Here is an 18,785-nt window from a genome sequence, read left to right as displayed (position 1 = left end):
GACTTTAATATGAGTGCCTCATGTAGAATGAAGGTAGAATATGGCCTTTAGTTAAGGTTTTTGTAGTAAGACAATTAAAAATGGATACAAGCTTGTGTTTTAAAAAAAATGTCATAAGAGGAAGGCAGAATATCCACAGACAGAAAATTAATCTAGTGTTAACAGTTTTAAAAGAGGAGAAGAAGGGAAAAAATTGTGTTAGAGTAGCTGAAACGAGTAGGAGAGAAGAGTTGTTTATCGTTAATTTCAATGCCACTATTAATTGCTCATCTAACATCTAAGTACTACAGTGAGGAATGCACTAGAAAAACCAATAGAAAGATTGATTAAAAAGTTATTTTGATGGTTTTAGCTACTTTAAATAGGGAAACAGCCTTTTTTAGGAAACTTTTTCTTCAGGCAGTAAATCTATTTTGGCTCATCCCCATTAAGTAAAGATATATACGTCGTTCTATTTACAATCCCCTTTGTTTTTTGACTTGCATGTATTCAGTAGCATACACCAAAATGAATGTGTAACATTTGGTATTCACATGTTACATTTAAATAAAGTTTATTAAAAAACAATTATATTAAATACAGACTAACAGAATATTCATAATATACTTTACAGAAAAAAATAGCCATGTCTTTATTTTAGAAACACGTTTCTTTAAAAAGTTCTTTGAGATTTTTATAAAACATTTTACCCGTGAAGATAAGTTTCCCGTCAGACCTGTATAGAAAAAGCTTAAACTTGAAATCCTTGGGTTTTTCTTAATATTTTTACAAGCTTACAATCTATAAATTCTTTAAAATAAAATACAGTATCTTTCGGGATCAAATTGGTCACAGGCCGTTATTTTAAAAAGTCAGTGGAGACTCCCTGAATCCATTCTGAAGTGCCTTTTTTTCTTTCTGGGGATAAATAGTGCAGATTTAATTGGGAATTCAGAGCTCCCTATGTTCTATAGAAAGCAGGAAGTGTGTCAGTGACAGGGTGCAGCTGCAGAGTCCATAGAGTCAATGAATCCCCCAGTATCAGTAGGAGGCAGAACTCGTAACTCCAAGTCCAATGCAGTCCATGCTTTTTCCCCAGTCCCTCCAAGATCTCTGATGGGTTGAACTGCCACAAACAGATTCCACAGGAGATGGCACCTGCCCCTCATTTGCTTTCCAAGTTGTAGCAGTGGACATCTCCTTTTCCTTTCCCATCGTATCCAGGAAGTGGCTGTCCATATTTATCCACACACCAGCAATAGCCTCTCTTTCGGCCTTTGGATGGGCGGCACTGAAACAAAATGAATGTAAGATTCAGTTAACGCCTTTTTTTTTGGGTACAGCAGGGGTTCCAGTTAATTCTAATCTCTTTGATAGCTTCAGTAATATAACATGGCCAAATCAACACTGCTCATGCTGTGAGTATATGGAATTCCAATTACCAGCACAAACTATTATAATGATATTTTACTTCTACTGCCAGCCAACTATTAGGGATCTAATCATCCTACAATAAAACTATTCTTAGAAGCACAAAAAGGCAGCTTTATAAACCACTCCACATGATATCACACAGCACAGTTGTCCATTATTGAGCAAAATCAACTTCAATGACACTACTTGCAACTGTAAAGGTTGTAGGATCAGGTCCTTTATTTGGGAAAAAACTCAACAGATTACTCTTACCATACTAAGGGAGCACATGTTTGGCAGAGACTGCACTTGCAGCAATAACACCTCAGCTTACATCTGTTTGCCAGGGGTATTTCAGTACTCTAGTTGACATTTATTAACAGATATATAATACCCTGCAACAGAGTTATCACTTCAACAACTGCTAGGTATATTAGAGCTTTACATATATAATTTCCTATAAATAAGGTTGCCTGAATATCCATAATCCATAACCTAAATAATTTCTAGAGAAAGCACTTGCCTACCAAGACTAGTTATCAATACAAGCCAACCTGAAATTGTAATACATAGTGTGTACGTATGTTTTTGCTATAAATTATTTATATATCTATATAAAAGCTGAAACTTTCTCTAGAAATAATAATTTAGTACAGGAAAGATGGAAAACCAAGCACACTAAAGAGATGCTTCCAAAGACCCTAAGAGTTACAAAGAGAATCTAAGGCAGCATACATAGTTCCTGATCACATATTGCATATAACATTCCTCAGCTACCTCGGGGCCCAGTCCAGCTGAAAGGTACCTCCGTAACTGAAAGTTTTCTTCTATTATAAGGGGAAGCACCCCTCTCTAATAGTCATGCAATGTCATATTAAGCATTCTACAGTCAACCTCCTTCCCAGGATGGAGTCACAATCTATGTCAACTGGACTTTGGGATTTTATGGTTGTAGACTCACTGAATGCCCTACTGCAGAGACATGTTCATCAGAGCTAAAATAACCACCATTTAGTAGGTGAAGAATTTTAAAGAGTCTGTGGCACAAATTTATCAGGCTCTTGCTAGATGACAACTACAACAGATATATCACCTAGGAACAAGAACAGAGAAGCCACGTAGCCTGAAGACCTCGCCCATCCTCTGCCACCAAAAATAAAAACACACAAAAAAAGAAGCCTACCTCCACCTCCTTTGGAGGGAACAAGAGAAATCATCCTCCAAAGCAGGTGGGTGGCCTGTGTACATTTCCAGCTCATGTATTTTATTCATTGAGGATGAAATTTATCCAGGTTGAAAGAGTCTGTAGAAGGCCTATGCAGGCACCAATTAAGTCCTCAAAACAAGGTTTACGTAGGACTTAAATGGTGCACAGGTCTCTGTATAGGAGCCCATTTCACCCTTATAGCATAGCTGATTGGTCCAGGAGCCACTAATTTACCTATCCAAGGCCACACAGTGCAGCACATACAGTCCCTAATAGTTGAGTACTGTGGAAAGTGGGGAGCTCCTTTGCTCCTTTATCCCTACCCCTAGCCAGCTCCACAACTCCCCACCATGGACTTTTGGGGGAAGAGATCTCTTTGTGGTTTCCGTAGTTGGCAAATTTTCTTTGGATTCCATCATCCTGCCATGAAGCAAACATCACCCATAGCTTTTCAGAGCTTGCATGGTTCAGAAAGCTGGATATTGTGTTGGACAGACTCCTCTCCCTGAGGAATGTTTGCTTTTACCATGTTTATTATGGTACATGAACTAATAGCACTCACTCTAACTGAAACTGAGCAGTCGTTTAGATTCATTGATTCCAAAGGCCAGAAGATGATTATCTAAGTCTATATTCTTGTTATATCTTTGGGCAGGAAGACCAAATATCATGTCATGTGCTGAAATAACACAAAGCTTTCTCTTCTTCAGAACCTTTGTTTTGCAGTCATACTGCATGCAACAATCCTAGTCACTTCAATGGCAGTTATGCCAGAAGAATGTCTACAAGATCAGGTCCAAAGTAAACAAATGCTTATTTTCTGAGGGGGAAAAGCAACCCTGGCCAATCGAAAAAAGAGTTGCATTAGTAATTCGCCTAATTATCTGATTATCTTTGTTTGAATTACAAGTTAGCCATTCAGTCAGTTGTCCTTAAACACGAAACCAACATGGATTTTATCCTTTTACATTGTTTAACAAGCCCATTAATGGCCTGATCCACTGGCCATTGAGTCAGTGGGAATTTTTCCATTAACTTTAATGGCCACTAGATCAGGACCTAACTGAATTGGTAATGTTTAATCCTTAAAACTCTTTGGCGTCAAAATAATTTAATCCACAGTCAACATCTCTTTTATTATAACAAGTTCATAGATCAGGAAACTAAGGCAGAAATTCTTAAGTGATTTTCCATAGGACACACAGTCAGTGTCCGAGCCCAGAATTAGAGTTAGGATTTCCTAACTCTCAGCCTGGTATTCAGTTCACTAAACTGTACCTCTGCTAATATCTGTAACATATCCTCTTTGCTTTCAGAGGTACTGTATGAAGTGTTCTTCACAAATCTCAATGGTTCAAAGGAATTGACTTTGATTACTGTCAAAGACATACATATGTAAACCAAATTATCAGTTTAAAAAATTGGTCTCACTTTTAATGTCATTTTATTTTCTACAATCTCATCACTGACTTTCAGAATTAAATACAGTTAGAAGCCACCTTTCATTTCTTGTTTTGAGAAAAAGTCTCAGATCTGCTGTGTGCCTTAGAGATAAGCAGCAAAAATAATGCTTTGTCTCCAGAGCAACACAGAAATGTTTTTCAGATCTCTCAAGTTCAAAACAAGGATTTGCACTGACTGCCCAGCACTGGGGCAAGGGACAAACATATCTCCCATAATAGTTTGATCTGGCCCAAAAGGGATGTTTTTATTCTAAAACTCCCATATTTTGCATTCTCTTGCCCTGACATCAACTGAAATGATAGACAGTGCATATCAAAAAGACATCTCTTATTCTGTGTTTTGTATACCAGTGGGGACAGATTCCTGGGCCCAGCTCCAGCTGCTTTGTGCTGCCTCAGAAGTGCAAAACAGCTGGAATAATGCCCTAAATTGGGCAGCTGAGGATTTCCTCTGACAGAGGGGCCAGATGTCAGCCCTGTTGCCCCCTGCTCTGTCCCCTCCACAGAGCAATGCAGAAGGGACATGGCAAAGCATAAGGGGTGCCACTTAATTCCTGGTCAGTACAGTCATTCCTATGGGACTGCAACTGGCATAACTTGAAAGCAGCCTTTAGAAAGCTCTAATTTACAGCAAAGGTTATTTTGGCCTCTGGCTGGCCCAGGATTGGGGGAGCTTTGTCTTAAATGGAGCAATGTCAATTCACATCTACTGAAAAGCTGGCCATTTATGTGGATTTGGGATAATTCTTAGAGAATCTTAATTCTATCAAAAATTCTTTGCTTGCTTGAGACAGATATACTCCTGCACCATGAAACTATACCCATATACCACAGTATATGACTTAGGCATGAGTAAGTAGGGATCAATGTCTAACAGATCTGGTGCAGTATATAAGAAACAAAGGGGTCCTATTATGCTCTGGAGGGGTCCCTCCACGTTCCTCTTTATCATTTCCTCTCTTTTACACAATTTACTTGAGGACTGAACACAGATATCTTTAGAGCTCATCAGTGTTGCTCCTCACTTCCATGGGGCATGATGACAATGACTCTGTACCAGGTTTCCAGGTTCTGAGGATCGAGGAGCAAAAATTAAATTAGGGACTCAAACTCTGATCCCTCTACTCTAGAACAACCACAAAGCCAGACTTCCAGTTTTACCTTTAAACCGATGTTTACCAAGAAAAGTAAAGTAAATAACAAATATTAATTTAAATGGACAGGGAGCGGAGAGGGCAGAATTCCTTTCAGGACTGTTCATGTCGCTTCCAGTACGACTGACTCTCCTATTTGATTTCATGTTGTACATCACATGGCTTGGCAAGATGATAAGTGCATATTAGCAACCACATTTATTTGATAATTTCCCCATGCTCCTGATTTAATAATAATTAAATATTTAAAAAAATATAAATACTTTAAATTGCTTTCCATGATGTATCTTTTCCTTTACAGCAAACCACTAAAACTACCCCGAGGGTGTTTGGAAAGTCAATTACTTGATATACAAAAATCAAATCATGAAGAACAACTGCATTCAACATGTTCCTGAAGAGCTAGTCAGTAAGGAAAACAGGTAGTTCATGTGAACACGAAGAGGAAAACTTTCTTATGAAAGACTTTATATGGCTCTTTTAGATGATCATGATACTTCACTAGATTTAGCCCAAACCTATCACTTATCTGTAGACAAATGCTGCTCCTTTATAACTAGGGCCCTACCAAATTCATGGCCCATTTTAATAAATTTCACAGTCATAGACAGTGTTTTAAAAATCCTGAATTTCACTATTTCAGATATTTAAATCTTAAATTTCAGAGTTGTAACAAAGCATGAATATTTACTGAAAAATGGCAAAATATGTAAAGCCCTTAAGCCAACATTTCTCAAACTGGGGTTCCCGACCCAAAAGGGGGTGGCAAAGCTATTGGGGGGAGGGAGGTCAAGGTATTGCCACCCTTACTTCTGCTCTGCCTTCAGAATTGGATAGCTGAAGCACGGCGTCTGCTGGACAGGTGCCGAGCTCTGAAGATAGCACTGCCACCAGGAGCAGTGCAGCCTTCAGAGCTAGATTCCTGGCCAGCAGCCGCTGCTCTCTGGCCACCCAGCTCTGAAGGCAGTGCCACCACCAGCAACAGCGCAGAAGTAAGGGTGGCAATACTGCAACCCCTTTACAATAGGCTTGGGACCCCCTTTTGTGTTGGGACCCCCAGTTGGAGAAACACTGTGTACTTGTATATTCTTTTACCTTATAGTATAAAGGAGTATAGTATAGGGTAAAAATACACAAAAGACCAGATTTTATGGGGGATTGGTAAGGCCCTATTTATAACCATATTGTTTCTTTGTGTTAGTTCTGCACTGCATAGCCTCGCACTGTGCTGAAATACACTGTACTACTGGACCGTATCTGTATCTACAACATAGAAGTTGCACTCATAAAGTGCCTTTATTTTCTTAAGATCTCAGAGCATTTATTAACATTTTATTTGATACTCACAGCACCTTATGAGGTGGGTATTAATATGACATTAAGCAAAAAGGCCCTAATCATGCAATTTGCTCTGTATGAGCAAATGCTTATGTCCATGAATTCAATGGGGATCCATTTAGGCATGACAGTGTTTGCCTGTGTGGAGCAGCTTGCAGGATCAGGGTCCATATCAATGGCAGAGCCAAAAAGAAACTCTGGAGGAGTTTTGATTCCAAATCACTGATCTAACCATTACACCACACAGCTTCTGAAATGACAGCTAAACTGCTTTGGTAAAGAATGAACTACTTTTACAAAATATGCAAACACCTAATTTTTGCTAACCTTCCCTGGGCAACGTTCTTTGGAGGTGGCGTGCCACCGTAGTGCACTGAGCTGCATATCCAGCTACTTTAGAGGTACCAGAAGAAAGCTGATATTTCCATTATTAAAAATGTCTGCCTTCTAGGACAGTGAAAATAATATTATTTAGGATGATTTGCTATTTCCTAGTACTGTATAACACACTGAATTCTTCTGTCATAATGTGGAGTTACAAATGCTAAATGATGTTAATAACAGCAATGCAGGAAATCACAGAATAACCTAGCTTTAAGTTATTCAGATTAGATATGTTCTCTGAGTTCCTAAAGTATCAGATCTAGATTTATGATGCTGCAAAAAACAGTGCAATCACTACATTTCCCATACGGCAGTGAGTGCAGTCTATTATATATGTACTTATTTCTCATACCTATTGTGGTATTTAATTTTAGAACGATACTGTAAACATATTATTTTGCATTTTTGTGAGCTGCAGACTGTATCCTCGACACCCACCCTAAAGTTAAGGCCTGCATTACAGTTTGATAGCAGTACTAAGTGTTAGCACTAGATCAGCGCTCAGGTAAGATATCTGCTTGTGTTGACTCTGCCTGTGCTCACTGAGGGCTTGATTCTGCAAGATGCTGAGCTTCCCTCAATTCCTATTGAAGCCAGTGGGGCATACAGGCACGTGGCATGGCATCTGGCAGGACTAGGCACATCCTTTGCCACAGATGCCCCCATGATAGGCCACTACATGTAGTGCAGGAACTCTCTCTGAAATTCAGCAGATGCAGTTTTAAAGCCTCTGGTGGAACATGCACTACAGAATTTAGAGTGCAGAAGCAGCTCCCCTTACATAGGATCTTCATCTTATTCTATTAAATGAATAGCTTTGAATGATGACTATAACTGACATCAAGGTACACTTATTTTAATATCATTTTTTGGAGTGGGGAAGTGCCCAGGTTCCCTAACGGCAGAATTATCACTGCTCAGAAATGCACCTCAACATTTTGGTGCCTATGGATCTTATTATTTATTTACGGTAGTACCCAGGAAAGCGCCTAGCATAGAGTAACACTGAAGAAAAAATGTCCATTCCATAAAGAGCTCACAATCTGAGCTGCAAGTTGACAAAAGTACTGCAGGCAATTTCTGCAAGTGGACAAAGTAGAGCATATTCTTTGGTCTTCTTTAATAGCTAAAGGAGCACACGGACTACAGTATGTAACAAAAAGCATATCTCTTGGAACTCTGTTCAAATATCTATTGCTTTAAATAAGCTAAACACTTCTATGTCATAGGAACACACACACAATCTTGGTTCCCACTCAGAGGGTCAGTGCTGTCCTTAGTCCATTGAATAACTTTCGTTGAAATCAATGGCATTGTGGAATGAATGCAGATTGAGGGCTGCAACCTACATATGGCCCTACGTTCATTTACATCAAGTTAAAATATCATGGAACAAGAATTCACACCAGCTTAAATGAGACCTCCAACCCAAAAAAAGAAACTTGCCCCGCTTGAGAAAATCACCAGCTGCTCAGGAAAAGCTAGAGTGAATAGATGAGCTATGCAGCACGCCCTAAAGGTCAACAAACATAGGCACTGTCAGATCAGTGGAAGAAGTGTATTCTAGAGCCAGGAGCCCCCTCTCTGAGTGCCCATCATCAAATCTGCAGAGGTTGCTGAGCTCAGTTGTTGAGATGTTACATAAGAGGAAGGATACCCCTGTGCTGAAAAAAGGTGTGTTCTTAACTCATGTTAGCTAACCTGGGTTAAAACAGCAGTGATGTCACGGCAACTTGGCTTTTAACTCAGGTTAGAAGCTGGAGTTAAAGCCTCTGAGGCAACCTGGGGTTGAATTTCAACTGCTAACCCAAATTAAAAACCAAGTTGCTGTGCCTTCACTGCTACTTGAACCCAAGTTAGCTAATGCAGATTAGCTAACCAAGTTAAGAACACATTTTTTTTTTTTTTTTTTTGCAGAGTAGACATACTTGAAGAAATCCATGATCCAAGCAACAGAGAGCAGCAGGACTTAAAGTGAAGCCTATGGATGTGTGGTAGCCAAGTTGGGCTGGCTGCTCATTTCACTTTCATTTCCAACTGATAAAAAACAGACGACAACTAAAAATACATGGAATGCTTTCCTAATATTATTTTCCAGTGTGAGGCACTGCTGTGGTTACCACAGGGATGTGAAGGGAGAAGTGGGCCTGAGTAATCATGAAAGGGAGGGGGAAGGTGGCCCACTATATAAATTCTCTTTAAAGATGTGAACCAGCCCACTGAAAAGCTTGAGAACCCCTGATATAAAGCTCTGTAAATTTAAAACTGCACCTTGAACTGCACCAAGAAACTAATTCAGAGCCATTGCAATCTACTAAACATTGGAATTATGGGTTCTGACATGGAAAAACACTAAGCAAGGGCCCTGATATTTATTTTCCACTAGCCAAAGTTTCTTGAGAGCCCTTCACGGGCACCCTTAAGTAGAGCATGTAGCAATAGTTCAATATGGAGATAACAAAGGCATGAATAGCTGTGGCGGTGTTTGCATTTGTCAAGAAAGGTCACAAGCACGTAACCAAATGCAAATGGAAAACCAAAGGGGTTGAGAGACCATCAATACTGAAGAGTAAATACTGAGTGTATCACTTTCACTATAACATGACATAGATTTTGGAAGTGATCTCTGCAGCGTATAAACGACAGATATATGGCTTTCTCAAGTTGCCTTTTGTAATGTGACCTAATCCAGTTCTTCTAGGAACTCTCAAGCAGCTATTTACAATTCAAAGCACTGATCTATTACAGTCATATGGTGACTCCAACAGTTAACACTGTGGGTTAATGCTTTTTTTAAACTGATGGGCATTGATATCCGGGGCTCTGGCCAACCCATGTGTGATTGGGTATGAAGTTTCTCAGATTAATCTGTTGTCAGGAACGACAGCAAATAAAAACACTGTCTACACCTGACATGGCTTGGTGCTATGCCATCAGGTCCTGAAACTGGGCTTAAACTAATGTTTCAGTAAAGTGCTACGTAATGCACATGAACATTACTAGTAATGTTAAATTTGACTTTGTATTAACAGATAACGATGTGGAAAAGCTGAAATACACTTATTGAAATGATCAAGAAATATTACTCACTTGCTTTTTCTTGTAAAATCCTTTCTTGTCACAATTTGGAATATGGAATCCTCTTGGACTCAAGACATTCTGGATCTTTAGGTGATTTAACGTGTCTTCCATTTCTCTACGGCAGGGACCCTGTCAATGATCATGTTTTAGAAAGCACAAATGAAATCCTCTCGTTCAAACCCTGTCTCCTATATTCTTAAAAATAGTAAATCTGTAGATATTAAAAAGCACTAAGCAGCAAAGAACTCCATAAAAATAGGGTGATGGATCTGACCAGAAATGACTAGAAACATCCACACTTCAATTTTTAGCATGCTAGCTTGAATCCTGCAAGCACAAGCCTGACTACTGAGGCTGACAAGCATGCTCTCAGCTGCTGTGTAGCCATACCCTAGAAGCCCTAGTTCTGGGCCAGTGCCCCATAATCTCTCATCAGCCCTCACAGCTACCTAAAATGATAATTCTGCTATACACAGATTTATTTTTTGGAAGAAGGACATTCTGGACCTCTCAGACTCTGATGTGCTTTAACTGGAACGCCTGACTTCAGTAATACATTGAACAGGCAGGAAAATTAACCTTGCTAATTTGTTTTAGCTGCCATATACTCTCTACATGGATGGAACTCACTACTTTTTGTAGGTTTTGAAACATTCTTTTTGTGGAAGAAAGATACGTCTGGATCACCCATGAATATTTTGAGGAAGTGCCAAAGTATACCCAAGAAACATTTTGCATGCCTGTTGGCACTGGTATGAGGATAACCAGATTGTCTGCCAAGAGCAGTACATGAATCATAGTTTAACCTGCTCACCTTCCCTATACCCAGGCTGCCCTGCAATCTTGCCCATAAACTGTAAATAAGGAATAAGAAACAGTGGCAGCTCTTATCCCTATGGTCATTACCTGCAGACATTTTCAGTGTGACAGAGCAATTACTACAAATCTAGAACACAGATTTGTGTGCACTAGGCACATTTGATAATCAATCAAAAGCTGGTACTCAGTTCCATGCTAGAGCACTTTCCGTAATTTGCTTCCTGGAGCACAGACTCAGACCTTTGGGTTGAATGTAAGGCCTTTTTCTTTTTTGCATTGCCCTTTCTTTCTTGCCAGTGGGTAATCAAATCTAATCAAGCTGTTATTAGTCCTAGTCTGACTCTGTTCACACCCATATGTGAAAACTATAGGTGAGATTAATCTTTTTTACTGTCCAAGGATTCTTATTGATAATCAGATTAAAAACAAACACTAGACCTCTGTGGTTTCCAAATGTGATCTGTCTGGCCTGCTGACCCTCTGCATTTGCATCTCCAATAGTTTGACTGATCACACAGTCAGAACTCCTTAAATGGCTACAACAATTACCGCCATCTGGTTTTCTATTTATCTTGTCAAATACAGCATGCCAAAAAAAAAAAAAGCAAGCATGAGAATGTATTTATCTTTTCTACTTATAAATATACTTACATATTCAGTCTCTTGTTTGGATTCAGAAGAGAAATTCAGTGTATCTGTACTTTGTGAATCATATTCCACTTTGTACCGCTGTGTATTTTTGGCTTGTTCTTTCCTGATGATATCTATTTTGGTGTGATGTGGATGTGATTTGGAATCTGACACCCTGTGAGAGTTAGGGATGGCCTGATTCTCTATGCTACTGGCATTCTGGTCTTCTTCTGAATCACTGGAATTTCCTTCAAATAAAATAAATTCAACAAAGAAACAAAGTTAATTATTCAGTTAAGCCTAGGAGCACAATAGCTTATTTTAAGAGATTCTATTATTTCTTTTCTTTTTTATTAAAAAACACAGAGAGCCTTAAATGATATAGAGTTCTCTGAGCAGCAATGTCTGTATTTCCTGAACAGAAATAATTCTAATGTTCTCATGACTGAAATATCTCGTAAACTCCTAGTAATTCTTTTAAACTCTGCCATTCCACTGTCATTGTTGGTTGCTACTAATTAAACATCTTTCTTTTCTACTTAATTGTATGAACATTTTCATTTATACTTTCCATCAATTTGATTTTTTAAACCACTGCTATTTAAACTGAGTATATAGCTAATTGCTTCCCTTAATTTGAAGTTTTTTCCCACCAGAAGGGGGCAGATTTGCACGGGGACTTGATCATTTCCAGAGTTTGGATCTGAATCAGAAATCTGTTATCAACTTTACCAATGCAAGACGTGCAAAAAATTCAAATAATTTATTTATGTCCTACAACTGATTTTATTATCACTTAGTAGTGATAATGAATTCCTGTAATGTCTTATGATGGTTAGTATTCTGTAATGTAGTGTCTCTCCTTTCAGAGTAGCAGCCGTGTTAGTCTGTATCCGCAAAAAGAAAAGGAGTACTTGTGGCACCTTAGAGACTAACCAATTTATTTGAGCATAAGCTTTCGTGAGCTACTGCTCACTTCATCGGATGCATGCCTGATGAAGTGAGCTGTAGCTCACGAAAGCTTATGCTCAAATAAATTTGTTAGTCTCTAAGGTACTCCTTTCTTTTTGTCTCTCCTTTATAACTTCTCCAGGAAGGGAATTAACAAAGAGGTATTACTAAATAGAAATAATACTACCATGTTAATTTTAATGGGCCTTAATACAGTTATTTCTTAATTTTCTCCCACATACTGCAAAAATTTGGTAAGTTAAATTTTACTTAGTTGATAGAGAATTTTCCAATTTGATTCTATTTTTATATTAAACACATTTCAGATTACCAACACAACATTGCCATCCACTCTGCCATAGTATCAAAAAACAAACATCCAGTTTATTTGCTTTTCACTCTGAGTCAGAAGAGTTTAAAAATATTTTCTTCTCTATCTACTTTCCATAGAAGTAAACAAAAATAAAGTGCCCCAGAATACTGTGCAGGCACAAAGTTTCCATATACAGTACTTAAGATTATGTGTCTATACTGTACTATAGCTTACAGGACCCTTCCAGTGTAAATGCAGACGGCTGCATTTCCTCTGAGACATTTTTAAAGTTTATATCCTTTATCAGTTAAGTCAGACTGCTTGCTGCATTTCAGCCCTTTGGCTGCACGCCATCTGAACTTTTTAAAAAAGGAACGGAAATCACATTGGGAATGTAAAATGATAATTGATGTGCAGGGCACAGATTACTTTTAATACCGTTGCTTCAATGCTATGCTAAAGTTAAAGCACAAAATCTATATTAAAATAGTGCTAAAAGGCTCACTAAAAAACACCAAAGCCAAGAAATTCAGCATCAAGACTGAAAGCCTTCCTAACATATCCCACTGAGTCCAACAATTTTAGCACATATGGCACTAAGGCCCCTGCAATACATAGGCACAGGGAGGAGGAGGAGGGATCAGAATTAACATCTTGTGCCAGTGGTTTTGGTGTAGCCACTGCTGGCAGTAGACATAATTGACCAGGAAAATCCAACTCTCAGCGCAAATGGATTAAGGAAGTTTAAGTCTTAACTCTGAATTTCCTGGCTTTTGTGGGTTTAACTCAGACTCTCAGCGGTATTTGAACATATTTTTTGTGGTTTAATTTCTTTTTTTTTTTTTTACAGTAGTATTTTTTTTCTCATTCTCAATGATGTTTGGAAGCGTTGATACAATAGAACATAATAATCTAGCTCTCCTAAATCTAAATTATTTCCCCAATAGTATTTTGCAGCCATTCCACTTTATTCACCATGTACATATAGATTTAGAAAGTATTTTAACAAGCATTATGTAACCAACAGATTACGGTGGCCACTTCACAGTTTATATAATTAATCATGGCAATCTGTTCTTAAGCAGTTCTCAAATCAGATTTATGAGTTATGACTACAATTTTTTTATAATGTCAAGACATACTGTATTGCACCAGTTTATTCTATAGAGCTGTTGTCATGTTAGTTACATACCCATTCCTAGCACATTCAAAACCATCATGAAAAAAGCACAGGGAGAGTTGTTTTTTTCTTTTATTAATAATAATAGTCCCTTAAAATGTGAACTGTATCAATGCCAGAAAGATCTAGTATGCACTAGAAGTTAATGGCCTTCTAAATCTGGCATTAAAATGACATTTTAAAATATAAATCCATATAAAACTTTTTTTAGCACTTGCTGTAATGTAACAATGACAAAAACAATTTTACATGGTATTCTACTTATCTGTATGTGTGGGAACAGATTTGATCCTATTATGAGAGTTTGCTGTATGCTAGAATCTGTACTGGGAATTTGGATTTAGGATTGAAACTCTAGTAGTCCCTGAAAGAGGCAGGCACTATGCATAGCATTGGTTCAGCAGATTTCTTCCCTCTTGAAAACTAAGCACTCAACTTGTATTCCCCAGGAAGGGGCCTACTTTTCACTTTATACACAGGGGCGAAGTTCCCACTGACTTCAACAGGCTTTATGTCTGAATAAGGAGTGCAAGCATAGGGCTTTAGTATTTAAACTATTTATGGATGAAGTTAGTAAGAGATCCAAAACAGAAGTGAAAGTCCAGAGCCATCTACCCCTTCCCTTCCTCTAATATTTACAGTTACATAATAAATAATAATAATAATAACAACTGATAATTAGCCGTTTCCAATTTCCACGCATTTGGATGGATACCCCCTCATCCAGGATTCCTTTCAAGGTAGAGTTAACAGCATCAAGCTCTTATGATGAAGGATGTTGCCATGTGTTTCAATGAGGTTTAAATCTTCACTCAGCATGTTCTGAACTCTCCCTCTTTCAAATTGTCACTGCTTGTGAGCAGCACAAAAATAATAATAAAGTATTTTGTGCTCCTGCAGCAGCCAGTTAAGAGCACACTGGTGGCCACTTCCCCTCACACAGCTAAGGAGAGGCCAGCCAAAGAGTGCCTGCAACCCAGAAGAAAAACTCCACGCTGCTTTCAAACCTTTTATCACGCTGTCTTATAAAGTAGATGTTACATCATCGATATTGGTTAGTAAACTCTCTAATGAAATTTGTGCAAATATTAATTGTGCTTTCCTGATCTGAATCCCAACTTCCCTTGTTTCTGAAAATTGCAAAATGTGGATGCTTACAGAAGTTGTTCCAACTTTCCTTCCCTCCCTCTTAAAGAAACACACTCTAAATAGTTTTACTTACAAGAGAGTAGGGGAAAGGTTTGTTTTTACCAATCGTTTATTTGCAGAAGTGTACCCACAATATTCACCCCTTTTAAAACTACCAGTCTCTTTGTTTTAAATAATCAGTAACTTTCCAGGCTGGGAAAATATTTGTCCCATTCTCTATGTACTCCTTTACAAGCAATTCACCCATTTTAAATATCTCAGCCTGGCAGACCTGCCTCCTCAGTCAAAGGGGGAACGACTGTCTCATATTTTTTAAAAAAGCATCCTCACCTCTGTTGAAAGGAAGGATTCTGCAACAGCGGAGATTAAAGAACCTTTCTTTTCTTATTCCTCATTCAAACGAGCCCAAACTTCACACACAGCCCTAGATTTGACCGCGAGATCAGAAAACACGACCATTTATTTTGCAGAGCAGGAACGACCACGTCAGTCTTAACAGCGCACTAAGGCTGGAGTTCTGTTTAAGAACCCATCCGCTAGGAGTTGGCTGCAATACTTGGATGGCGCTTCACAGAAACATTTTTGCAGTAAGGGAGTGGTTTTTTGTTTTGTTTTTTGGTATGTGCAAACTAAACTTTTTTTTTTTTTTTTGCATAAAGGCAACGGATTGATAGATTGATTTGCATCAAACTTTTTTTGGAGGGGCAATTTTTTTTTTTTTTGCATTAAACAACACACACACGCACACGCACAAAGTGAACGGCTGGAGCTTCTGCTCGCCTTACCTGGAACATGTGGTCCTTGCAGCAGGAAGGTCCGCAGCTTGCTGCCCGTGGTCACGTTGGTGCAAAGCCCCCTGCCCTCCAGCAGCGCCTGCAGGGGTCTGAGCTCCCCTCGGCGCGGCTGGCAGGTGAGGCCGGCCCCGCAGCGCTCGCTGTACACCCCGCACGGGCGCCCCTCCTGCAGGGCGCAGGTCAAGCAGCAGCCGCAGCCCGGCTCCCGCACCAGCTCGGAGCACTCGGGCGCCAGCGGCTTGCACTGCTCCAGCGCCCGCGCGTCGCAGGGCTCGCACCGCACCACCGGCCCCACCGCCACCGCCCGCCGGCTCAGCAGCGCCAGCGCTGCCACTGCCCACAGCACGCAGAGCCGCGCCACCATAGCAACAAGCGCACGGGGGGGGGGGGGGAGGAGGGGGGGGGGCTGGAGAGGGGACGAGCAGCAGCAGAGAGAGCAGGAGAGGGACAGAGCCGCAGCCACACACGCACCTAGCCCGGGGCAGAGCCGCCCCCCCCCACCACAGGAGAGGGGAGTCACAGGCACTCGCCCCCCAACACAGGAGAGAGAAGAGACCAGGACAGACCCCTGCCCCGGAGGCTCAAGCCCCAGCCGCTCGCCCCCCTACCAGAGGAGGCGAGCCCAGCAGGCTAAAGCTACAGTCACCCCCTGCCTGCAGCCGGGACCCCCCGCCCTCCACCCCTGCAGGAAGACGAGAAGGAAGAGCAGCTAGCGCCCAAGACGGCTTGTTGCTTCCTCCCCTTCAATAGCGCCCAGGTCACTTGGCTTTGACACTGATTTCTTGCCGCAGACACAAATTTGAGAATAAAATAAATTAAAAAAAAATCAACAACAATTAAAAAAAAATACCCAAACCGAGCAAAATGGTCTGGCTGGGAGGAAACGTGGTCCCAAAATGGTCACGGAAAGAGAGGAGAGCAGAGGGGAAATGAAGGAGAAAAAATAAATTAAGAGAGAGCAAAGTTCCCTTCTTTTTATTCTCTTTGTTGCCTGCTATTGGCTTCTACTCTCTGTAACTCTGGGCTCCCATCTGTTCTCTCATTCAGCTGAACTTCTTGCCTATATACAACTCCTGCTTAGGACACGCCCCGGACTATGAATAATGAACAACTCTGGCACTCCAGGAGAAGGGGAGTGACTATTGAAATCCAGATTTCGGTTCAGAAAGTACTGTAAGGAGGGGGGACCCCCCTGGTTGTGAGTTGAGTTTAAGTGCCCTTGTGAGAAACCCTCTTTGAGGAGAACACCTTAGAGACGAACACATTTATTAGAGCATAAGCTTTCCTGAGCTACAGCCCACTTCATCGGATGCATAGAATGAAACATATAGTTAGAATATACACACACACACACACAGACCGATGCGTTGGGACTGACTTTGGGCACAGAGAGAGGCTACATCCTATGCGCTGTGTTTCAAAGAAAAGTGTTCTCCTTCCCCCACACCCCTTGGCACTGTGAGAGGAGACACGAGCAAAGCTAAACGAGAGTGCCCTTTTTGGCTTCCTGTCTACAATCCTGTCCACACTGGAGTTGATTGATAGCCCAAGACAACCTGGGAGGCGTGCCTGTTAACACACACAGTCAGGGTTTAGGACATACCTTGGACTAACTTCCATCTCACATGACAATTGCAAGTTCTTGGGAAAATTGAATCTCTCTCTCTCTCTCTCTCTCTCTCTCTCTCTCTCTCTCTCTCTCTCTCTCACTGGAGCACGGTACTTTCAGTGCAGCTGATGTATGAATGTTCCTCCGAAGTATCTTTTTTAAAGTGCTCTCTGAACTCTTAAGACTTTACCTCCTTGCCAAGACAAAGCAGTTTACATAACTGCTTCCTTTTCCAATTCTGAAAGGCAAAACTGGATTTTGCACCGTGAATTTAAACTGTCTCTTATCAGTGAAATCGCAACTTCTGTTCTGCTTGGGGTTTTTTTAACGTCCCGTTTTGTTTGATTATAACCTTAATAAAGAAAAAATTTAAAGTAGCGTAGCCAATGTTTCTATATATTGTATCTAAATATGTTACATACTACAGACACTTTAAAAGACTCTCATTTGTTTATGTACATATGTATAGCCTTTCACTCATAAACATTTTTCCTCACAAGTGAAAATTAACAGCGCTTCCAAAATACTGTCTAGCAAAACTGTTTCCTGTCATGGAAACGAAATGAACCAGAATACTAATCTGTTTCCAAACCATTTCTTGGCACTGAGATTCCCCTCTCAGTGATTCTTGTCAATCCGTTTGTCTAAATCCAGAAGAAAGAGTAAAGGGTTTACTTTATTACCCAATATATTGCCACCCTACATAGATTGTGTATTCAGAACACTGCACATTTAAAATCAAATGCTTTCAGCATTGAGGTCAACTTTCTAGTTATTCTCCCGTTCTTTATTCGGCGCCCATACTTTTCTGCTACAGTCCTGAAGGTGGCCCTTTTAACAACTTTAAACTAGGTCTGATTTTGTATCCTAAAGAATATGCGTAAGAGTTCTTTATTAGAGATTTTAAAATGGAAAAGAAATTTAAAGTGTACGGAGAGAGTGGTCTGCCTCATTTCATCTCCCCATGCATAATACACGATGACTTGCAGACTTCTTTGTCCTCCGGCTCATTTTATAAATTCACCAATAGAGGTCGCCGGTTGCCCAGGATTGAGTTAAGGACTGAATAAACTTGATTGAGCCCATTTACAAAAAGGGGATTGATGAACTTGCTCTAAACTGAATGCACTTTGTTTAGACACTATCTCAGGAAAGCTTTCTGTTACCTTCCGTCACCTCCACATTTTTATAGATGGCGAAGTCTGAAAAGCTTTGGGATCATTTTAGGGTTAGTATCAGGACGATCACAACATTGCTCAAAGATTAGGTCCAAAAGAAGGATTAGATCTTCCTGTTTTCTGTCCCAGCAATAGCACTGCAG

General features: G+C 40.1%; 1 protein-coding gene across 1 annotated transcript; it reads right to left on the bottom strand.

Annotated features, from left to right (window-relative positions):
- Positions 1 to 508: 508 nt before the first annotated feature.
- IGFBP3 (insulin like growth factor binding protein 3) lies at positions 509 to 16,453 on the bottom strand. Its single transcript, XM_084618557.1, has 4 exons — positions 15,847 to 16,453; positions 11,490 to 11,716; positions 10,029 to 10,148; positions 509 to 1,270 (listed from the first exon to the last, which is right to left on the bottom strand). The coding sequence occupies exons 1-4, from the start codon at positions 16,217 to 16,219 to the stop codon at positions 1,145 to 1,147; spliced, it is 846 nt and encodes a 281-aa protein (XP_084474683.1). The 5' UTR covers positions 16,220 to 16,453; the 3' UTR covers positions 509 to 1,144.
- Between the last annotated feature and the right edge of the window lie 2,332 nt (positions 16,454 to 18,785).

This window comes from Lepidochelys olivacea (assembly GCF_965140295.1).
Source record: "Lepidochelys olivacea isolate rLepOli2 genome assembly, chromosome: 2".
Taxonomy (NCBI): domain Eukaryota; kingdom Metazoa; phylum Chordata; order Testudines; family Cheloniidae; genus Lepidochelys; species Lepidochelys olivacea.
The sequence above is the reverse complement of the archived record's forward strand: the minus strand, read 5'-3'. Positions and strand labels throughout refer to the sequence as shown.

Bases quoted from the DNA above. Each gene is read 5' to 3' on its own strand.
- IGFBP3 (XM_084618557.1), bottom strand. From the start codon at position 16,219: ATGGTGGCGCGGCTCTGCGTGCTGTGGGCAGTGGCAGCGCTGGCGCTG. The intron at 11,717-15,846 runs GTAAGGCGAGCA...TTTTATTTGAAG, and splicing joins GCAAGGACCACATGTTCCAG to GAAATTCCAGTGATTCAGAA. The intron at 1,271-10,028 runs GTGAGTAATATT...ATTTTGTTTCAG, and splicing joins GATTTTACAAGAAAAAGCAA to TGCCGCCCATCCAAAGGCCG.